The sequence below is a fragment of the Tachypleus tridentatus genome, chromosome 9 (genome assembly GCF_004210375.1).
Source record: "Tachypleus tridentatus isolate NWPU-2018 chromosome 9, ASM421037v1, whole genome shotgun sequence".
Taxonomy (NCBI): Eukaryota; Metazoa; Arthropoda; class Merostomata; order Xiphosura; family Limulidae; genus Tachypleus; species Tachypleus tridentatus.
This window is the reverse complement of record NC_134833.1, coordinates 13,436,978-13,462,484: the sequence shown is the minus strand read 5'-3', so window position 1 is coordinate 13,462,484 and position 25,507 is coordinate 13,436,978. Positions and strand designations below refer to the sequence as shown.

At 34.9% G+C, this 25,507-nt stretch overlaps 1 protein-coding gene across 1 annotated transcript in view; it reads right to left on the bottom strand.

Moving 5' to 3' along the window:
• Positions 1 to 6,003: 6,003 nt before the first annotated feature.
• Positions 6,004 to 25,507, bottom strand: part of LOC143227000 (uncharacterized) — a 60,161-nt gene continuing 40,657 nt past the window's right edge. Inside the window, exons 2-3 of the mRNA XM_076458548.1 lie at positions 15,318 to 15,498; positions 6,004 to 8,482 (exon numbers count right to left, since the gene is read on the bottom strand). Of these exons, the coding sequence (XP_076314663.1) occupies positions 6,004 to 8,482; positions 15,318 to 15,498 (2,660 nt within the window). The remainder of the gene's footprint in view (positions 8,483 to 15,317; positions 15,499 to 25,507) is intronic.

Here is a 25,507-nt window from a genome sequence, read left to right as displayed (position 1 = left end):
CAAACTAGATGTAGCAGTCTGAATAATTAATTTATCTTGAAATGTTAAATTTGAAAAATGGAATTCTTCAAATATTTCCATATTTAAAAATGATACAAAAACATCTACAGAATAATCTACCAGCTTTTAAACTTGGAATATACTCTATTTGAGATAGATTTGTTCACTGTCTAGACTAGGAAATCAAGGTTTCACTGACTTTCAGGTGCCACAAATGCAAAACACGCTCATGAATGTGAAATGTGTATGTCTAGTTAAATTCTTCAAAAACTTGTACTTTTTAAATTATTATATTATACTAGTTATTGTTTATCGCTTTATACTGCACACATACCTTTAAGTGTGTTCTTTTCGTGATGGCAAGGGATGGCTTCAGAGTGATGGAACCTGTACGCTGCAGGCTGAAATCAGTCCTCAGCTCTACACGAGGAAAGATGGTGGGGACGATCTTGTCTACTGCCGATGGTTTTTTAGTCTCAATCTCCCTGGCTTGAAACCCACGAAATCCAAAACAGTGGAATCCGAAACAAAACTTGAGCGTTCAAAGTGATCTTGACAAAGCTTTACATGGTGTGAAGGAGTCCAGTTCTTCCTATTGACCATCCGCACCCACTGTCGCCACCTTGCCGGTTCCTTCTCCTTGCACGGAAACGAAAAGAAGCTTTTGCCCGATGCCGAACCGTTTTTACAACCATAAACAACGCAGTAAACCATGTTACCATAAAACAAACATAAAGTAGCAATATCAAGACAAAAAATAGTCTCACAAAGTATGTAATCCGAAAAAAGCACCGATAGATTTACATAAAACACCAGCACTGAAAGTAACAAAATGGTCGGCACGCAACGAAGCGTGTTTGGCAACTATTACGTCATAGTTGTAAAACGTCACGGAAACAGCCGAACGACCGAGAGAAACTTGAGTTCGAGGACCCACATATTTTGTTTCATTTCTTACTCAAAAATTAAGTGTTTAAAAATATGGCAACCACACAGGAATTATATTTAACCAAAGTACAATTTTTAAAGCAATTATTAATTTTGTTGAAAATTCACCTTCAATTAAAACACACTGGTGTGTTTTAAACGCAATTTATCCAAAAAGACTGGATAAAAACGAATGTGATAAAATAATAATTTGTGTGTACAAAGAAAACCAGAGGTAAAACTGCAAACAGTTCACAAAGTTCAGATTGCAATAGTAAGTTTTTTTTTTGGTAGATGTTAAAAATTACAATATAAATAAAATAATGAAAGAAAAAATACAGACTGGTAATTATATAGATCTAAACGCAAAAATAATAATACGCAAAATACAAAACAAATACGGCTTAAGGCTTTCACTGAAATGAAAAAAAAAAATACCTATAACATGAAATAGTCGTTAATTTCAAGTTGCAGGTTAATTAAAGACCTAAATTAAGGCTTACTAAGATGTAAGTATATAGATGCGTCAAACAATATTTAATTACACCGAACCGAGGTTCTTGTAATATTAAATAGTTCGGTTAATGGCAAACACTAGATTCGTTAGCGGGATATAAACGTTATATTGGAGCGGATCTATTTACTCAGTTCACCTTCGAAGAAGGAACATTTGCAAAAAGCGTTGTGTCGGAATGGATCTACTCAGTTCACCTCTAAAGAAGAAGGCATGCAGAAATGTCATGTCGAAATGGATTTTTTTCAGTTTACCAGTTAAGTAAAGCCGTATTGGATTGGACCTTCCAGTTCACCCCTTCAGAAGGAATGTCTACAGGAACACTCTTTCGGAATGGATCTACTTAGTCTGCCACTGAAAAAGAAAGGTCTATAAAAACGAAGGGAGGGGTTCTACATATTTTGCCCCTGAAAAAAAAAAAAGGAAGAATTATCTTCCGAAAGCGATCGTTCATTGGACGATTTATTATTTTGTTTTTATTGCACTTGATTTGTTAATGTCACGAGTAGATTTATTTTAATATTTTTACCCATAGACGTATCTTTATTTGGTCTCGGTTCAATGATAAAAACTTGCAATATGTTCCAGTAGCTTCATATTTGAAACACTCATCGTTCATTAGCTTGTACTACAGCAACTTTAACTTGAAATAGCTCTAGTGGAATGTATCATCCAACAACAATCTTCTATTTATTTGTCATCCGTTTAACAGCATAAAAAGATATACAAATAGACAAATGTCTAATTCGTCTACACTAATCTCTTCATTGGTCTGTAAGTTCATGACTAATATTTTCTCGGGTTGTTAATTCCTCCTCCAGTTGATAATATCAACACATGTTTGAATGGTAGTGTACGCAATGGATTAACTTATTTAGCCACAGTCACATCTTATGTTTTATATATATATCGACACACTCATAAAGGATCGGCCCAGCATGGTCAGGTGGGTTAAAGCGTTCGTATCGTAATCTGAGGGTTGCGGGTTCGAATCCCCGTCGCACCAAACATGCTTGCCCTTTCAGCCGTGGAAGCGTTATAATGTGACGATCAATCCCACTGTTAGTTGGTAAAAAAAGTAGCCCAAGAGTTAGCGGTGGGATGTGATGACTAGCTGCCTTCCCTCTAGTCTTACACTGCTAAATTAGGGACGGCTAACGCAGATAACTCTCGAGTAGCTTTGCGCGAAATTCAAACCAAAAAACTTATAAAGGTGGCGTGCGTATAGGCAAACACCTTATTGAGTATTTTAACAGCTTACGTCTCAACCTTAATTGGCCTAGTGGATGGAGTGGTAACTCGCAGACTGCAGGTCGATGGTTTGAGTTCCGTCACCAAACATTATCGTCCTTTCATCTGTAGAAACGTTATTATTTGACGGTCAATTCCACTTCTTGTTGTTGATAAAAATTACCCCAAAAACTGACGATGGGTGGTGTTGACTATCTGCCTTCCCTCTAGTTTATCACTCCTAAATTAAGAGTAGCTAGCGTGAATAGCCCTCGAACAGCTTTGCACGAAAGTCAACAAACAAACAAGTTTACGTCTCTAGCTGTCCTATATTTCGATAGACAGACAAGTTTGCATTAGAAGGTTCATTTACATATTTCGTTTTGACAATAGAAACCCAACTTCGTATATAGAAATATTTTCCATAACATGTCCTTGGAATACTCCAAATTTCTCGATCTCATTCGTTCGTTCAAATAGCTGAATATAACTTACTCGAGACAAAATCTAGGTATTCTCGAGTTAATGGAAAATACTTGTTACTGTCGGGAATTCATGCGAGGCTGGAAGATAACAGAAAATATTATACTTGTATGTATGTGTGTAATACATTACATTAGGTTTCATTGTTCGATAATCAGTCAAAATATAAATGCTGTTTGATGTAATGAACTATTAATATCTTGGATATGAATGCACTCAGATTAGTTACACATTTCATTCTGACATTATGAATTTATTTCGTGAGTTATATTTTAATTTATTAAAGACATAAACAGATAAGTACAATATTAACAATATTTCCTTAATCACAGGTTCTCACCTTCTGAACTTTGTATCTTAAGTTTATTTGACTATGTAATTTCAGCCTTTTTTTATTCATGGAAACTTTAAATTTTTAATCATGTATTTTTACCATGGAACTTTTGTATTTTTAATCATGTATATTTTACCATGGAACCTTTGTATTTTTAATCATGTATATTTTACCATGGAACCTTTGAATTATTAATCATATATTTTCTATCATGGAACCTTTGAATTTTTAATGATATATTTTTTACCATGGAACCTTTGAATTTTTAACCATGATTCTCCATCTTTTCAATTGTATCCCCAGTCATATCAACCAGTTTACGTTCCTCTTTTAAACATGGAACTTTGAATTAAATTAAAGGAAGAACGTATAACATGAAAATTAAAGTTTTGTTTAGGGATAAAATAACTAGGATGATTTAAAACATTTCTAGTTAAAACAAACTACATTTTCTGGGTTTATCTGTGACTTTTCATCATGTATTTTTCGCCATTGATCCTTCGTCTTCTCAGATTTTGTTCTCTATCGTCTGAAACATGTACTTTCAATCTCCCTACAGATATACCCTTCATATTTTTAACCATGTATCTGATAATTCTCGACATTTTTAGCTTAAATTGCATTTATCGAATTTGAATTCCCCCCTCAGCTTCACATTCCCCCACCCCTCCAACTATAAAGGTCTGGATCTGACAATAGGGTCAAAGTTCACATACAAATATGACGCTGAAGATTCAACCATTCGCATTGAGAACGGACTAAACGAGCATGGCTCGATAATGGTCAATCCATCGCTTTCAAAGTTCACTAAAAGTATGACACTCAAAGGCCAGTTATCACGTTTTAAAACTGACTTAGAAATGTGACATTGAGAAGTCAACAAGGCTTTACAAGGATCAGCCCATCATTTTCAGAGTTTACGTAAAAGCTAAAAAAGTAGAGAAAAAACCTCGCACAAAATTAGCTTATGTAAAGTGGCAGCAGGGTAAGTAGCAGTTTATTTTGAAAGCTTAACTGCATCTGTTTTCTTGGAACGCAAGATAACATTCTCATTGGGAAACTGTTAGCTTACGGACACTCTGTATATCTCTCGTGGCTTAAGTTGTGCCTGATGTATCAGTAATCAATGCCTGAATCATGAGGTGTAGTGCCAGAACTCCGAAGTTATGACTGAAGTTTAGCATGAAAGTAAACTTTATTAAGCATTCTGTACTTAGTTACTCTTAAGTTTAATATGAAAGTAAACTTTATTAAGCATTGTGTACTTAGTCACTTTTAAGTTTAGCATCAAAGTAAACTTTATTATGCATTGTTTGACTAAGTCACTTCTAAGTTTAGCTTCAAAGTAAACTTTATTAAGCATTGTTTGACTAAGTCACTTTTAAAGTTTAACATGAAAGTAAACTTTATTAAGCATTGTTTAACTTGGTCACATTTAAGACTAACACGAAAGTAAACTTTATTAAGTATTGTTTAATTTAGTTACTTTCGGATTAAGTATAAAAGAAAACTTCATTAATTATAGTTTTATTTTAATACTATAAAATTTAGTAAATTTCTCAAGTGTTACTTAGCTTAGACATTTGCAGGTTTAGTGTAAAATAAACTTTACTAAATTTTGTTTAACTCTATCGCTTCCACATTTAATGTAATATAAACTTCACTAAGCATTGTTTTACTTCGTCACTTCCAGGTTTAGTGTAAAATAAACTTTATTAAGTATTGTTTAACTCGGTCACTTTCAGGTTTCGTAAGAAAGTAAACTTCTTTAAATATTGTTTAGGTTGTTCACGACCAGTTTAATATAATTGTTAAATATATTTCAAACATTTGGCCCCCTATAACTATAAAGTAACCGACAGTTAATTTAAATTTGAACTAGAATATAAACTTTGTATTGAAGTTTTGAAATTTTTGCTGTTTAATGATATTTACTATCCACAAATGTAATCAAATTTTATAAAAATAATAATAATAATAAAACTAGTAAAATACCTTTTTTAACACTAATTGAGAGAGCACAATTTGTATGAACTTTATTGATGTACTAAAGAATTAAAATAGAAACTATGTTTCATATCTATAATAAAGTAAAGTGATGGTACACATTTTCAACTGTGACGTAAAGCAATCGTTTTTATCAATCAGCAAGAACGTACATCACATACTTGATGAAATATTGTTTGTTTGTTTGTTTTAAATTAATTCCTTTTATTATTTTGTATTTTTCGTGCAACAAATTAAGATATAGTATTAATATAATTTGAGCTTTGGTGGTAGAACATGGAATCACAGAACTATCAAGAATTAGGCTCTCGACAGTTCAATAATATTTTATTTTAAATATTATCCTTTGTGACTATCGAAAATCGAACGTAGTAGGACTTATATCACAGTTAGTGAAATCCAAGAACTGGGAAGAAGATATTAATACTTCACAAAGTGATCTTCTGGAACACTGCTGCTGCGATCCATTTCGAATTGATCAACAACTGGTATCCTTATTGGTCGCTTATCATTGTGTCCACGTACCCTGCACCTGAAAATTACAGCCAAAAGAACCAGCACGAAAAGAAAAGTGTAACCCGCCCCCGGCAGCGACATACAATAAAGGAAACCGTTGGCAATGCTCAGCTGCCTCATCATATCCTGACGGACAATGTTTCGTCCCGTCACACCATAGGTCAGGACTGATACAGGCATTTATCTTTGGGCACCTGAACAAGCAGTTTATTTTTTTTAAAGACTGTCCAGTGTTTCTTTTCAGTAAGGGTTTGGTCACCTCGTCCCATTCCATCCTCACTGTTTGGGGTGTCTTAATCAGAGCCTCAATGATGATATGATTTGATGGTCTGTTGTCTTCTTGATGTGATAAATGAGACCTGACAAGGTCTGCGTTATACCAAGATGCTGAGAACACTTTAAATCTAGGAGCACTGTCGTTAACACAGATGGTAAGATCTGCCGAGATACTGTCCTCTGAGTAAGCCTTCAGGACATTACTAAAAGAACATTTCTCTGATCCATTGGTTCCCCGAAAAGTTAGATAAAAATGTTTACCCACGGGTGTCGTTAAGGTCCATCTACACCGAAAATGGCCGTGTTTTTCCAACATCCATTTATACACAATAAACGTTAACTTTCCTTTAGAACCTTGTTTCTCCTTTAAAACTTGATCACATATGGGAAACGATAAAAATTCGTAGTTCGCTTCAAAATTAAAATGGTGATAATCTTGGTGGGAATACATGCCCCTGACAGCAAAAATCACTGTCACGTTATCACTGAGAGACACCAGTTCAAGTGGCTGATGAACTAATGATAGCAAACTTATATTACAAAAACAGCCTATCGGTAGCTCTGTTCCCTGCCAGTTTTCAACAACTCGTACGAAGGACATTAGTCCATTATGTGTCTGGGAGAATTCACAAGTTCTTTTATGGGAATACCTATCTATTAGGTTTCTACACGATGGTGATAAAAGCTGTAGGGTTCGAAAGGCAAGTTTAACTCTGTCTGAGTCCGTTCCTTGAAGGTTGTACCGACAAGAGACTTCGCTCCGACCACCCCTTCCAAAATACAACACATTTCGCGGAGAAAATATCGTGCCGTGGCCCGAGCTTTGACTAGTTAGAATCCGATCGCAAAGCGAGGGCGTAACAGCTGTACCGGGCTGACGTGTGTCTATGAATTCAAACCTGGCCAGAAAGAGAGGTTGGACACTTGGAATTACGGTTGTCTTTGGATAATATATTTTCAGCACTAACTCCGGACCCTTGGAAAAGTAGCTTTCTTCTGGTAGACGGCATGGACGATGAGGGGTAAAATTAGGGCTATCTGCTGCACGAGAGCACAGTCGTGGGGAGCTTTTCTCGCAGTAAGTGTGATTATTCTCAATGGAGATGTTATCAGTGGCTCCAAGATAATATGAACCTAAAATCTCCATACGTCCAGTATCGCAATGCTCTGTACGTGACCAGGGATGCTTGTCCTCTACCATATATGACATAAAATACACCCACACACGATCAGTTGGGATTCTCCCCCTCAGGGTGTAAGTGCACGTAGTTGGTGATGGTAAAGTATGTTGGGGATTTTTTATAATGCCTTTAGCGTTCTTGGTCCCGTCAATGAGAAATTTACAGTTATTACCCGAGACCCGCCAAAAGGGCTTCTTAACAAATTGTACTCGAGCTTCAATTTCTAACCTAGAATCGTGCAGACGTTGATAGGGGGCGCTTATCAATTGTATCAAAACGTTGGATTGACTAGAAATAACTAGGGGAAGTGGTCCCGAACCACAAAACTCTGTCAGCAAAGTCGCATCCTGTGTCGGGCCGTCAAATATGCGTACTTTGTCTTGAGAGCAATCGGTGGTCAGTGAGCTACTGGAGACTGCACCGAGACCTGAGTGACCATTATCAATCGAAATTTTGTATTCATTGTCCTGTTTTAACACTATCTGTGCGTGAAAACCTTTTGGAATATATTCCTGTTTAATCAGATAGTGACAAGTGAAGTTTGGTAAAAATATACCAGGATAATTAGGAGATCTTATAATGCAGACTCGGTTTATACAGTCCTGATATTCTAGATTACAGAAAGAGTTTGGTATTAATCTTCCAAAGTCAACTTTGATATTATCGTTTTTAACACCAAAATTTGTTCTCCGTGTGATAAATCGATACGTAAGAAAGACGTTAAAAGACTGAAACCGCCACGATACCCGTCGTGGCATAAATATAACCACCGTAACATTATTTCCACTGGAAAAGTAGTTGACGCTTTTTCCTACCATTTGGCCACAGAAATATCCAAACTGAGGTACACTTCTTGCAGTGAGGTTAAACAACTTTGGCAACATTCCGTTAGTCTGTTTCAATGCTGAGACAAGCTGATTGAGCCCACGTGTTTGCTGGTGGTTAATGTCTCTTTCTGGACTCTTATAATCCAGAACTTGAAGATGACCTCCGTAACATGTGTGACTGGAACTACTGGAAGAAAATAAAATAAAATAATTAACAATACAGCCAAGTGCTTATTAATCATTATTTCATTATAACATAAAATAAAAACATCAGTATTTCATAAAAATAGAACACTAAATTGATTGGCATGAATTTTCTGTAACGGTCGCGTTCTGAGTCAACTGGATGTCGGAATGCAACAACGTACATCTTAAGTCCAGAGTCACAAACACAGATTTGAAAAGGATTCACTATAATTGATTTTCCAAACATTTCATGCTTGATTTGAAATCTTTGCAACACTTTACACTTGTTGAAACTTTCTTCAAACAACGTAATCAAACTGCCTTTTAATATGCAAGTCACGTAATAGACGCTAAGAAAACAATTCATGAAATACATTTAAGAGTGGGATTACTTATTCAGAGGGCGCAACCTGTCACAAAGTATTTTCACCGCTTTACATCGATTAATTTGTTTTATCAGCTGGATACTCTCGTTGTCAGCGATATTCTTCGATCTTAATCCCAACAGTATCTAATGAGATTTAGCAGATTTAGAAGATTTAATTTAGTTCTAAGATTTATCAGGCTTAGAAGATTTAAGTTAGTCCTAAGATTTATCAGGCTTAGACAATGTAACTTAATCCTAAGATTTATCAGGCTTAGATGATGTAAGTTAGCCCTAAGTCCAAAATAATCTTTAACATAAAATACGTAACAATAAAAAAGGTTAAATAACGAAAGTATACATATTACACATTTTAACTACTACGTTCTCTGAACGTATTACTAAATAAATAATAAAGTATAACTGGAATACATAAACGTTAATAGTGGATTAACCATGGAAGCCAACATCGCATCAAGTTTCCTTTAAACAGACTTCAAAACTAGTCGATCCTACACAAAAAAGCTCCTACTCTAACCCTCGCTATCAAGCCTAATCATAATTAATCAACTTTTACCCATTATTGAAGATGAAAGTTTAAAATTTGGTTCTGGTTTGTTTTAACTTGCGCAAAGCTACACGAGGGCTATCTGCACTAGCCGTTCCTAATTTAGCAGTACAAGACTAGAGAAAAGACAGCTAGTTATCACCACCCACCGCCATTTCTTGGGTTACTCTTTTACCACCGAATAGTCTGATTGACCATTACATTATAATGCCCTCACGACTGAAAGGACAAGCATGTAACGGTCAGTCCCATTATTCGTTGGAAAAAGAGTAGACCAAGAATTGACAGTGGGTGATGATGACTAGCTGCTTTCCCTCTAGTCTTAAACTGCTAAATTAGGGACAGCTAACGCACATAGCCCTCGTGTAGCTTTGCGCGAAGTTTAAAAGCAAACCAGAACCAAACTAAAAGAGTAACGTAACGTGGTTGTTCTTAACTTCTTCAAGCAGAAAAATTAATGTTCCTCAGCTTTAACTGTCCTTTAGAATGGTCAACACGGTAAGCAAATAGTGGTTATAAAAATATTTTCAGCCGCGGCACAACGGCTCTAAATTTGGTTTTTGTTTTATTTTTAAGTACAAACTTTTAGCTTATAGCTTCGTCATCTCTTGACCGATCTGAGATCTAATTACAGTTTTGTACTCATATTAATTGATGTATTTAAATGTAGATTAATTTAACTAATCTTGCCTTGAAGAATGAAGTGCCGCGGCTACTGAAGGTTCTTTCTCGTTTTTTGAATAGTATTCTGAAAAGATCAGATATCTATACTATTGTACTTTGTTATTTTTTTTATAATAACGAATGAAAATTTTTAACAGAAAAGCCTTACGCTGCGTTTTCAAAAGTCGGTAGATTTGTAACGTGTGTGTGTTTTTCTTATAGCAAAGCCACATTAAACTATCTGCTGAGTCCACCGAGGTGGACTCAGACCCCTGATTTTAACGTTGTAAATCCGAAGACTTACCGCTGTACCAGCGGGAGACGAAAATTTGTAATGGTTTTAATATTGTCATTCGAACGAGATTTATTCTCTACCACAGATATTTTCTTAGATACGACGATACATGTATGTAGGAGCATCACGTAAAGTTGCATGTTTGTAGGTATTAGGGTTTTACGACATTAAAAATAGACATTATTTTTTCTTCGTAACAAGATGTACTATACGCTGCCACTTTATTTTTATTTTATTGGTCGATGCTCTAACAAATGATCATAGTACTTCAATATGTTTGAAAATTGTTCATAATTAGACGACGGAAATTACGAACTTGTAAATCATAAACCGGAGTGAAAACTCTGATTTTTTTCTCCCTTCCTATTTGTAAACACTAATTTTTTTTACGATCTAAATACTAAAATAAGTTTTGGTTTTCTTTAATAAGATAACTCATTATACACCACAAGTGCTTTTCGAGTGTGAATAAAGACTTACACCTGTGATGAAATATGGTGTCCATAGAACGATTTGGATACTTACACCTGTGATGAAATATGGTGTCTATAGAACGATTTGGATACTTACACCTGTGATGAAATATGGTGTCCATAGAACGATTTGGATACTTACACCTGTGATGAAATATGGTGTCTATAAAACGATTTGGATACTTACACCTGTGATGAAATATGGTGTCTATAGAACGATTTGGATACTTACACCTGTGATGAAATATGGTGTCCATAGAACGATTTGGATACTTACACCTGTGATGAAATATGGTGTCTATAGAACGATTTGGATACTTACACCTGTGATGAAATATGGTGTCCATAGAACGATTTGGATACTTACACCTGTGATGAAATATGGTGTCCATAGAACGATTTGGATACTTACACCTGTGATGAAATATGGTGTCCATAGAACGATTTGGATACTTACACCTGTGATGAAATATGGTGTCCATAGAACGATTTGGATACTTACACCTGTGATGAAATATGGTGTCTATAGAACGATTTGGATACTTACACCTGTGATGAAATATGGTGTCCATAGAACGATTTGGATACTTACACCTGTGATGAAATATGGTGTCCATAGAACGATTTGGATACTTACACCTGTGATGAAATATGGTGTCCATAGAACGATTTGGATACTTACACCTGTGATGAAATATGGTGTCCATAGAACGATTTGGATACTTACACCTGTGATGAAATATGGTGTCTATAGAACGATTTGGATACTTACACCTGTGATGAAATATGGTGTCTATAGAACGATTTGGATACTTACACCTGTGATGAAATATGGTGTCCATAGAACGATTTAGATACAAACACATCGCTTGTTGAAATTCAAGAAACAAAAGTCCAGTTGTTCGTGTTTTCAGATCCAGTTTTATGTCATCTTGTTTAAAACATCATTAATAATTAGACTCCGACAAGCAAAGGACCACCCAGTGAACAAGTGGTAAGTCTGAAGGCTTATTACACTAACAACTGAGTTTCGATACCCGTGATGAGCACAGTACAGATACCCCTTTTGTAGTACGCATTGCGTTTAAAAGCAATCGAACAAAGTAAAGGACGCAAACATTTTTATTGTCATTATAAAACTAGAGTCCCCCGCTGTGACAGCGGTAATTTTCGGATTTACAAGACTAACCATCCGTTCGGTTGCAGATAGCCCACTGTGGCTTTCCTATAAGAAAAACACAAACACAGTATAAAACTAGAATAAATGAATAGTGAGATATGACGAGACAAATACCCGAAGGTTCAAGAACTTTTAATGTAAAACGATAAAACCATAACCCAAGTGCCTCGAAAGGTGGATCTCTCTCTACCAATTTTTCGAAAGTTCTCGGGTTATAGGGTTTTATCACTTTGTATTAAGATTTCTTTAATCTGACATCATGAGATTAAAGTATAAAAAAACTCCTTTAAAACGTGTATTCGGTTTTTTATCGGTAAGTCTGCTGCAAAGTTTCATTAAGATATTAAACATCATCGTGTTAACATATTCATTCAAAATACAGGATGCTGTCTACCTAAAAATTACCTTACTGAAACAAGTAGTTTGAGTTATCTTCAATGGCCCGCTATGACCAGGTGATTAAGGCGCTTGACTTCTAATATGAGGGTCGCGGGTTCGAATCCTCATTACGCCAAACATGCTCGCCCTTTCAGCCGTTGGGGCGTTACACGTTACAGTCAATCCCACTATTCGTTGGTGAAAGAGTAGCCCAAGAGTTGGCGGTGAGTGGTGATGACTAGCTGCCTTTCCTCTAGTCTCACACTGCTAAACTAGGGACGGCTAGCGCAGATAGCCCTCGTGTAGCTTCTAGCGAAATTCAAAACAAGCCAATCCAATATTTCAAGCGTTGTTCTAATGATAAAAAATATATAAGGCTTAATTATAATTAATTAATTAATTATAATTAATTGAGGTTCCCAGCGCTATTTTTTTTTAATTGTAGAATGGGAAATGAGACACATAATAGATCGAAATGTGGAATAACTTTGAAATTAGATCAATGGACTACATTAGCTTGATGGATCCAACAGCATTTCAGGTGGGCCCAACTACCCTGTCTTCCCCGTAGCGCCACCAGTAGAGTTTAAAATATTCTAATAATTAAATTTATCGTCAAACTTCATTTAATAACAAATGTCGTATTGTTAGTGAATTAACTGCAAGATTTCCTCAATATTAAAACAATCCCTAATTTTGGTTACAAAACTGACATACAGAATCCTTTGTCTTCTTACCGGAACAGCAACTTAAATACACAACGAATTAAACAGTCTCTGATTCAAATTTGCTCACCAAGGCTACACCTGCTTCATGAAGCAGCTACTCTAAACCAATTGCCACTTTTATAACACGCCCACTGGTGTATTGGTTTGTTTCGAATTTCGCGCAAAGTTACACGAGGACTATCTGCACTAGCCGTTCCTAATTTAACAGTGTAAAATTAGAGGGAAGGCAGCTAGTCATTACCACCCGACGCCAATGAATAGTGGCGTTGACCGTCACATTATAACGCCCTCACAGCTGAAAGAGCGAGCATGTTTGGTTTGAGGGGGATTCGAACCCACGAGCCTCGGATTATGAGTCGAGTGTCTAAACCACCTGACCATGCCGGGTCCCCACTATTGTACGTGTGGAGCATTTTTATTAACACATCTTCTCGAAAAACTCATAAAATAGTGTATAAATTAAAGAACTGTTGATATTTTCTAGTATTAATTAAAGTTACTAACATGTTGATTATGGAGCATTTTCTACCGCTAATAAAAAGTGTTAACATTGGAGCATTTTGTAATATACTAATAAAAGGTTCTAACATATAAATTATTGAGCATTTTCTACCGCTAATGAAAAATACTAAAACGTTTAATATTGAGCATTTCTCACCACTATTAAAAATTGCTAAAATATTGATTATTGAGCATTTTCTACCGCTAATAAAAAATACTAACACGTTTAATACTGAGGATTTCTTACCACTATTAAAAATTGCTAAAATATTGATTATTGAGCATTTTCTACCGCTAATGAAAAATACTAACACGTTTAATATTGAGCATTTCTCACCACTTTTAAAAATTGCTAAAATATTGATTATTTAGCATTTCTACCGCTAATAAAAAATACTAACACGTTTAATACTGAGGATTTCTCACCACTCTTAAAATTTGCTAAAATATTGATTATTGAGCATTATCTACCGCTAATGAAAAATACTAACACGTTTAATACTGAGGATTTCTCACCACTATTAAAAATTGCTAAAATATTGATTATTGAGCATTTTCATTAGCGGTAGAAAATTAAGATGTTGATTATTGAGCTTTCTCTATATCATTGAGCTTGTGAGAAGTTACAAAATGTCTCCAGTGCTACTTCCATTTTTTAGTGTCCTCAAAATATCACACATTTTCAATAATCACGAAATACACTAAATACAATATTTTATTTACAAAACTTCTAACAAAAAATACAAATTTCGGTTGCTGTTTTTGTCGTTATGTTTTAAATTTATAATGAAATTAATCATAATTCATCATTTATTATCAGTTTCTAATAATAATATTTTAAACTCGTGTTTTATTTATAAAAAACAACCAAAATATACATACGTTACTATACTGAACGAAAACCGTTACGTCTTTGAATAATTTAACATTAATCACGAAAACACAATAGATAAGAACTAGGTACACATAAAAGCATAATGATTGCTTAATATCCAGATACAAAACGAAAAATTATGTCTCTATTTTAATCAATGTCATTAATCCTTCGTGACAGTATTTGAAAACCCATCTTAAAATCATGTTGAAAAGACACAATATAAATCATATAACACAATGAAGCACTGCTTGTTAACCAGTCTTCAGATAAAGAATATCCACAAATGAAAAACGAAACAGAATAAACATCGCGTTTCCTCTATAAAATTGTTATTGGCAACTGAAACGTTTTGTGAAGTAGACAAAAGTCTGATACAGTTGGAACGAAACAGAAAAGGACAGAAATACTGCTTTTAAGGTTGTTTCACCTGGGTAGACTCGTGTCTACTTAAATTCATCATTTTTTACATGTCCAAGTAATGCTTACGAGAGTATCTAGTACAACAGAACGAATTAAAAATACACAATCTGTAATATTTTAAGTGTTCTCGTGTCTGCATGTTTTTTCTTCCAAAGTAGGTAGGTTTGTAAGTTAAAATAACATTTATAAAGCAAAACACGTTAATTCTTATATGTTGGCGTTTTTCCTTGTATTAATACCATGAACGCAGAAGTCAAAATCTTTTAAAACATTTCAATAAACTTGGTCTCCTCCATAAAAAAAAATTACAAATCAAACCTCGAAGCTTAAGCCTACTAGCTGATATGTTTCTTTGGTGAGAAATGGTTAGACTTATATAGAAGGATTACCTTCCTTTTTCAAGCGATCCGACGTTGAAGGAAAGAACCTGGAGTTCCACGTGGTCGCCATATTGAGAACCATCAGCGACAAAGCTGACGATACAGAGGAAGGGAATCTGACGATGGAAAGGCCCAGTGATGTGGAGCTTGTACTTCACGTTAGCTTCCCCATTGAAGGTTCTGTTGCATGCTACTGACAAATAAATTCAGTGTTAAGAACATCTCTCATACAAAACAAGTCACACAGTCACTCTCTGAATACCTTTCTAAATGTTATTCATCTCTTGGAATAAACGTCATCACATCTAAGTGCATCATCATATCTAAGTGCACTACTTAAAATAGCATGTACATGATCTCAAGGAAAACAGAAAGAATATTCTGGTTAGAGAGTGCACTTAAAACAACTACAACCAAACTACCGTAGAATAACACACAGCGTTTAATCATCCTACCACTCTTAAACCTAAGATTGAAATAGAGATTTACGGTTTTACAGTACGTGAAGGTTACAATTTAACAAGTTGTTTAAATTGTACAATAATTAACATATTTTTTGTTCATCTGATGTAATATAAGGCAGTGCATCAAAATGTTATTAGTTTGTTTGTTTTAAATTTCGCGCAAAGCAACTCAAAGGCTATCTGCACTAGCCCTCCCTAATTTAGCAGAGTAAGACTAGAGCTAGTCATCACCATCCACCGTCTTTGTACTTAATTTCAAACAAACAAACATTTTATATATATATATATAACTATGATCTGACAAATTAAACTAATAAGTTGACTTATTTCATAGTACGGTTTAAACACTAACGTAAAATTTTAAAAAGACGTCAAAAATAAAATAGTACTGAAAATATTTGTTGAAATTATTTGATTACAGAATCTTGTTTAATGCTAAGCACAAAGCAACGCAATAGGTTTGTTTGCCTGTTTTGAATTTTGCGCAAAGCTACACGAGAATTATCCGAGTTAGTGGTCCCTGGTGTAGCAGTGAAAGACTAGAGAAAGACAGCTAGTCATCACCACCCACCGCCAACTCTTGGGCTACTCTTTTACCAACGAATAGTAGGATTGACCGTCACATCATAACGCCCCTACGGCTGAAAGGGCGAGCATGTTTGGTGCGACGGGGATTCGAACCCGCGACCCTCAGATTATGAGTCGAATGCCTTAACCCATCTGGCCATATGTTATTAGTTGTGTAGATTTCGTTAGTAAGTTTGTTTGCATTCCAGCTCGTGAATTAAAGTAGAAAATTGCAAAGTCGTTTTTCTATAAATTGGTAATACTTTACTGGAAGACGCTATAGACTTAATATTATATAAACTGTTGACACTAAATACTATCATATCCTAATCTAAGCGTACCGAGTGGTCTACCTACTGGTTAGCGTGTCAGGCAACAGGTCGCAACATCCAAGGTTCGAGCCCGAGATATGTCACTCAACACGCTTCGCGCTTTCATCTGTGGGCGACTTTCAAAATTTACCCTCATGCACGCTGTTATGTAAAGACGAACCGTGTAAGCGGAGAGTTCTGTTGACTAGTTGTTCTCGATATTGCATTAGGCACTTCTATACTTGACCTCCAGGGACCTCTAACGCAACAGTTTAGCTCAACTGTCACATAGAATGAAAATACTAGATACCTAACTAAATTACTGTAGTCGTTTCTAGTTTGAAAATGTATCTTGCAACTCATGAATTTTATAGTACCCGATCAATGTGGCATTCGTGTTTATACATTTATCCTATGAACGGGAACTTCGTTTGAGGTTTTTCTCTTTCTTTAATAACATTTTGTGCCAAGCTGATCAATAAATCCCATACTTTCCAAGCATACATAATTAATTTAATGAATTATTAATACTGATGTTCATCCTTGTTAGGATATCGTTCATTTATAGCTACTTTACCCTGAAACAACAGATAAACGTGAGATGTACTAGAATAACTAAAATTAAAGATACTGTTAAACCTACTGAAGGATTTTAATTCAATCTAGAAAACGTCGTCTTTTGTTTTCAAAAGACTTTTCAACTTTATGTGACGGCGTCACTGAAATTGCATTTAACACGTCCGACATTTTCTATGAAGATCACTAATTTGTTTCATGTTTTATACCATCACCAAAACTCATGACTGACATAATACACTTATGACATCCATTCTTAATTAATTGAATTAAATATCGAACTTGTATATTTCTTTACAACACTGTTTCGTTACAGTCTTGTTCTTTTATTGTTTCTTTGTCTTCCCAACTATTGACAGAAAACAATATGAAGTAACTTAATTTAGAACAATATCATCAACTACAAATCGAACAAGAAAATTGTAGAAAGTTAGTATGAAAGGTCACAGTGTAAACTTTTAGTAACAAAACTCACACCATGAGTGGTAGCACACTGCAGTTTTGAGCAATGTAAACTTTTAGTAACAAAACTCGCACCATGAGAGGTAGGAGACTGTAGTTTCTAGCAATGTAAACTTTTAGTAACAAAACTCACACCATGAGTGGTAGCACACTGCAGTTTTGAGGAGTGTAAACTTTTAGTAACAAAAATCACACCATAAGTGGTAGCACAATGCAGTTTTGAGAAGTGTAAACTTTTAGTAACAAAAATCACACCATTACTGGCAGAAGACTGTAGTTCTGTATCTGAAGAACGTCCGCTGTTAGTCATCAAAACCGCAACATGAACAATTTAGGGACAATAGTTTTTAGTAATGTCGGCTCCAAGTTTTGGATAATGGCAGATTTAGTAACAAAACCCGCATCACGACTAGCTTTAACGTGCAGCTATGAACGATGTCAGCTCTTGTGAGCTGGTGATGTTGAACACCACATAACACAGACGTAACATACCTAGGTAGGATATGAACGATGTCAGCTCTTGTGAACTGGTGGTGATGAACACCACATAACATAGACGTAACATAACTAGGTAGGATATGAACGATGTCAGCTCTTGTGAGCTGGTGAAGACGTAACATAACTAGGTAGGATATGAACGATGTCAGCTCTTGTGAACTGGTGAAGACGTAACATAACTAGGTAGGATATGAACGATGTCAGCTCTTGTGAGCTGGTGAAGACGTAACATAAGTAGGTAGGATATGAACGATGTCAGCTCTTGTGAGCTGGTGAAGACGCTAACATAACTAGGTAGGATATGAACGATGTCAGCTCTTGTGAACTGGTGATGATGAACACCACATAACACAGACGTAACATAACCAGGTAGGATATGAACGATGTCAGCTCTTGTGAACTGGTGATGATGAACACCACATAACACAGACGTAACATAACTAGGTAGGATATGAACGATGTCAGCTCTTGTGAGCTGGTGAAGACGTAACATAACTAGGTAGGAAGCTGTAATTACGGCTAATGTGACACTACATGAGCTTTAAACACTGTAAGACGAACTTTCATTTCTAAACTGATGTAAACTTTCTCAAGAAGTGTTTATAACGTGTTTGTCTTGAAGCTCATACGAGTTTTTAGCGTTTGCATTGCTATCCGCCATCATTTTGTTATTTCTCAGGAATCAACCCGGCGTGGCCAAGTAGTCAGGGCGCTCGACTCGGAATCTGAGAGTTGCGGGCACGAATCTCCATCACACCAAACATGCTCGTCCTTTCAGCCATGTGGGCATTATAATATTACACAATCTCGCTATTCGTTGGTAAAACGAGTAGCCCAAGAGTTGGCGGTGGGTGATGATGACTAGTTGCTTTCCCTCTTGTCTTACACTGCTAAATTAGGGACGGCTATCGCAAATAGCCCTCGAGTAGCTTTGTGCGAAATCCAAAACAAACAAACTTACTGATAGGGCAAAAGAATATCTATACATGTATACAAGTACTGGACATTGCCCTGAAAAGGATCGGAGTAATTCAGCCCACTCTGACCCACAAAGCAGTAACTAACACCATCAAACACTGCATGACCACATAAGTAAAGGAGGAAGAGGTCAAAGAGCACCTGACCCTCCAGGGTACATATGATACCCAAGCCCCGAGAGAGATTTTCATCTCACTCAAGTTGTCACTTTTCCTTTTTTGATATCTAAGATATTTTATACGGAAAGGGACATCAATGGTCAAAATTAAGAAACTTCTAAAACCTGAACCAGCGAAGATGTATCCACTAAAGACTTGATAATCAAAACAGAACTTTAGTATAGGTATATGTATATTAGTGGTTCCAATCTGAGCAGATAAAATACAGGTTTCATCCGGGAAAGATTTCAAGGGATAAATAAGTCTTTGGTTAAAATAGTGGACAAGCTAACAGACAAAAAACTTTTATTACAAGGCCTAAGGTGCTTACTTAAACTTTCTGGTTTTGTTTAAAAAGAACTCGAAACCAAGATGTAATTTAAAAAAAAAAAAAAAAAAGCTTTTTATACTGGTGTTTTCTTAGATGTTAACATAATTACTAGTATTATTAGACTACCAGAAAGTGTTTTATATCTCATTTGAATAAAATATAATTATATATAAAACCATCTTCTTTCTGTTATTATGCTCTCTTCGTTTGGTTAATTTTAAGCACAAAGCTGCTATCTCTGCTGAATGTATTACACTTCGAATTGATGGCGTTACGAAAAATTAGACGATGTAAGAGGTAGTAAATATAGACTGTGTATAAAAGAATTACAGTAAATTGGCAAAGAAACTTTAAATATTATTCATTATAAAGTTCCATAAAACATAAAAACTTCTTTACTACCTCATTGAAAGGTCTGGAATATGAGAGCAAAATGTTAAAAAATACAACTAAGACTAGTGAATGTGCATTATGGTTAATTCTGTAATATTAATTCTCTTTCATAGAATAACATCCACTAATCTCTCTTCTGTATCACAAAAAATGCTTTCCTGGATATATCGTTGCAGGTCTTACATATCCGATGTTTACATCCACGTTCCAACAGCACAAAAACCGATACAAAGGGCCGTGTTACGATGGTTGTTCCATTAACGTCGAACTTACTAATGGGTTTCTATTAAGCCTGATGAAAGATATAACAGCACCTCGCGGCGCTAGTTAGAGGGATATATTTGAGTATTACAATATAAAAGAAGTTACTGTCGATTCTCTTACATCTATATAGTTGTATATAGACTTTGAAGAAAAAGAAACTACAAGTAATTTCATTTACAATAACCTTAGAAAGTACAACTCTCTTTAGAGCTCCATCTTCAATGAAATTACATCTTTAAAAGTAATAAAAGTAGAGATTAAAAGGAGTTTAACAAAGAACACGTTTGTGTAATACATATGAATTTTATGTTATTAAAATAAAATGTTCTTATTTACCCGTAAATATTCTGTTACGCATGCTCAAGTATGACAAGAAACTTCTCAATTTTGTACTGAAACTTTGTTTCATACTAACTAGTAATGTTTAATGGCATAGTTTTTTACATTTATCTGAATGAAGAAGAAATTGTTTTATTCTGTGTTCAGCCAAAAATCTTACTTGTATGTTTATTAGGGAAACTTTTACCCATTCTTTTAACTTAAATCAGTTATTTTCTTACGTATTTCCTATTCTACAAACTATAAAGTCAGTTTTCGTGTGTTACATTTATATTTTCTGTTAACTAAAACAGATCTGTCGACTTGTTTTCCTGTTCTTTATTACGTATTTCCTGTTCTACGAATTGATGTTGTTGGTTGTTGTTGTTTAAATTAAGCACAAAACTACTCAATCTGTGTTCTGCCCACCACTGGTATCGAAACCCGGTTTTTAGCGTTGTAGGTCCGCAGACATACCGCTGAGCCACCTGGGGGGGCTTCTACAAATTGAAGTAAATTATGTTACATCGTTCCTGTTCTGTAAATTCGTTGATTACGTTTTTTTTTCCTGTTCTATCAATTAAAGTAAATTCTTGTTATTATAAAGTTCCTGTTCTATTATATAACATTAACCTTTCAAAAGAATATTGATTACAGTTGTAGTATCAACATTCGGTCTCGCACAGCTTTATCATTAATATTTTGTTTAGGTGAACAAAATCGTCTTGTGATGAAGAAAATTACACCCTTTAATAATATACTTGACAGCATGAGATAAAATAGTACCTTATCCAGAATTTCCACTGCTAAAATATGTCACCACTTCGCAATAATTTATTTAAATTCAATTATTCCATCACTTACACAGATTAAAGAAAAACAAAGCTTTCTGTTGATGACGTGAGACTCGTTCTAACTGGTGTGATTATTAAATGCCTCCTGTTCAGTTATCTGAATTAAAAAGAGATGTAAAATATAATATACCTGAAGCTAAGAACTAGAACAATATCCTAGATGTCTGAAAACAGTTCCTTTAAAACAAATCACACAATAAAAAACTAATAACTACAACTACAAAACTCGAAACAAGGATTATGTTACAATATCCTTTAGCTGTCAATAACAAACACTTTCTAAAATACAATACACTCATTATTATTAGAAGGAACTTACAGCTTTCTGTAAATACTAGAATAAATACTCAGTACTCAAGCTTAATTACTAGCATACATATATTTCATTACCAAGACCTAATTACTAAAACACTTTCTTAAGATTTAATTACTGCACTACATGCTTCAGTACCAAAATCTAATTATCAGAAGATATACCTCGGTACTAAAGGTATTATTATTAAAAAGCCAGTACGAAGGTTTAATTGTTGAAATACATAAGTCGTACAAAGAGTATAATTATTAATATACACACTTCCACAGAAAGGTAATTGTTTGAATACATATATTAATACAAAAGTCTCATAACCGAGAAGCCTTGTTAATTCAAACGTACTGATAGCAGAATAATTTGTTAGTATCAACGATATATCCGAATATTAGAAATAGACACTGTGAATACATACGTGTTGTAAATCAGTACATGTAAAATGCAAATTAGTAAACAAAAATCAACTCGTCAGTAAATAAACAAGTTTCATGATAAAAGTGTCATTGTATCGTCTGCCCATTAGCATCCTTTTCCTCAAGTCAGTGATTTACTACCAGACAACAAAATATGTCAAACAGACAACAAATCGTCTTCCAAATACTCAAAGTCTGGTTTGGATTTTTTTTTTATCTTTCAAAACTTCTCAGCGGCTTTAGACAAATAACACACTAGGTCATCACCTTCACATGGGTCATTATTTTGTTCGTCAAGGTTAGACTAACTGATGGGTCATCTTCGATGGCAAATTTAACGTCACTATACTCTAAATGAAGAGACACGAAAGAAGTGATGTCTTCATGTGACAACTCTTACAAGCTGACTAGGTATTGTTGTTATGTAGAAAATTACGCGTGGTGGTTGTTGAAAGAGATAAAAGAAAGTGTTACAGGTCAAACCACCAAGTTAACTAGATATATGTACTACTGTCGACATTATGTTTTGGGCAATTCACACTTCTACATGTGTAGTTTAATGTCAAGATTTAATCACTAAATATACATCTCGGTACTAAAGGTATTATTATTATTCAAATGCCAGAAGAAGGGTATTGCCTGAAACGTTGTATCGACAATAGTATATATATATATATATATAGTTGACTTCTTGGTGGTTTGACCTACAACACTATTCTTCTACTATTATTACTACTCGATATTAAGATATGAACTCCATAATCAACCTCATTAGTAACTTTTGACACCTCAACAGTTTTTTTCCGTTAAGTCTACGACAACATTTTGATCTGCTTAAAGCAGTTTTTGATAGTCTCCATAGTAGCATAGGACCAAGTTAAGCCTCTCGGACACTTACTTACTTGTATTGCTTTCTTATATAAATAAATACCATTTTCTAATGATGTTGATATTTCTACACGCTTTCGTTTTGGGACATTGGGATTTGGCATGACTGTAGAATGAAGACATTTGATGACATCTCGATATATTTTATAATTTATACATAAATAAAAGTTGTTCTCAAAAAACTGTAGCAACTACTAGAATCGAAGAGTGAGCTAGTACTCGCTATGGAAGGAGGCCTGACATGGCAAGATGGTGAGGACGCTTGACAAGAAATCTGAGAGTCGCGAGTTAGAATTACCATCCCACCAAACACGCTCGCCCTTTCAACCGTGGGTGCGTTATAATGTGATGATCAATCCCACTATTCGTTGGTGAAAGAGTAGCCTAAAGTTTGCGGTGGGTTGTGATGTCTAGATGCCTTCCTCTTATTCTTTCACTGCTAAATTAGGGATGACTAGAGCAGATAGTCCTCGTGTAGTTTTGCACGAAATTTAAAACAGATCAAACTAAACTACAGAGGAATGACACAGAAGCTTAAAGCAATAAAAAAATTGTCTGGATTTGAATTTCTCTGCAGGTCACCATAAGCTAGGCATGGAAATCTACCTGCCATAGTCACTCTGTCTCCGATGTATAAGCCGCTTTTCAGCTATCCAGAGCGTCAAAAGTCGAAAACTAGTGAATGACCAAAACCAAGATTTCTTATTTTTGTTCATCATCTTCATTCAACAGGCCTAGTGTCTACCTAGTTCTAGCAGTAACTGTTATTTTATTATCATTTGGTAGAGCAAAACAGTCTGCATGACCTTCAACTAGTTATTTTATTATTATCCTATGCAAAATTTATAACGTTCTACAAAACACTGTATCACCTAATAACTCAAGTACGCCATCTTATAAAAATAAACAAACAGTTACAAGTAAAAGAAATTACTGCTAAATAAAAAAAAAGCTATGTAGAGCTGGCCACTGAACTTGAAAAATGAACCAAACAAGAGAGAGATGTAGCATACATATCACCTCAAGAAGTAATATAGCATATTCCATGGTATTAGAAGCGGTGTGACAAATTCTACGCTATCAAGAAGTAGTTTGCATCATAATAGATTCTAGGTATCAATAAGCATGATGACAAATTCTACTGTTTCAAGAATCGCTATGGTAAATTTGAAATAACCAACAAGTACTGTGGTGAATTTTAGAACATTAATAAGTAAACTGGCAAATTCTACGATATTAAATAATGTTATTAGATTGTGTAGCACAAAAGAACCATGATAGCCTTCATTGATGATAAAATAATGTTTTACGTTATTAAAGAATACATAAGTTAATTCCGATTTTGAAGCCTCATCAAGTAATTAGTTTTCATGTCGCCACGACTGGTCATATTCTATTTGACGGCCGTGCATCTATCTTGACAACGGTCTTGCAACGCATTTTTCATTTCAAAAGGCACTGTCCAAATGCTGTAATGTCAAAGCACAACCTCTTCTCTGGGTGGCTTTTAATAATCTATGTAGTGTTTAAGAACGCCAAATTGCCATATGGAATAAAAAATACCGTCATATTATCCACCTCCTGAAGTACACCAGTGTTGGATTGTTATGCTATGGAAGCAATTAATAACATGCGACTTATTAGCTCTTCCAGACGTAGATTCTTCTTGATTATGTTGCATTCTGTTGGCTTGGATATATTAAGGAATTTTATCATTGACCATTGTGTTTGAATGTGAATTCTCACTTTTTTACAAAACTTTGCTTACCATAGCAAAATATGACTTGCTGTAGGTCTCTTTTGGATGGTATTGGTACCCCAGACTGATCAATATTCTTTTGTTTTCAAACGCCATTAAGAAAGAGAATATTTCCATCTTGCTATTATACCCTTCCCAAAAGCGAGCAGTTTTCGGTGACATCACACACTACCTACGAAACGCCAAACAATATCAAAATGTACTTCTCATATATTCAATCCCAACGCAACTTTATATCGGCTGTGGTTGTCATGGAACTTGTTGATTTGTGTATTTAATATCGTTTAATCTACCGCATTTAACCGTTTACTGCAGTAATTTATAATGTTACTAAAAATCTTCTCAGACAATAAGGCATTTTAATCGTTTAATGTAACCTACTCAACCATTTACTGTGGTAATTTCTAGGTACTAAACACTTTACGGCATACTGCACAGTAATAGGTAACACATATTACAGGTCGTTAACTAATTTATATATATATATATTTCGAACAGTTTTAATTATGTTTCAGAAACCTGAGAATGAATTGGTTTGAGTGCATGAGTTTTTTGTTTCAATGATATTGTAGGATTAAAGATGATGAAAACCAAACTACGTGAGTTTTGCCCAATATGACATGATCTGAAGATAGACGATTTACTGTTTCCTTTT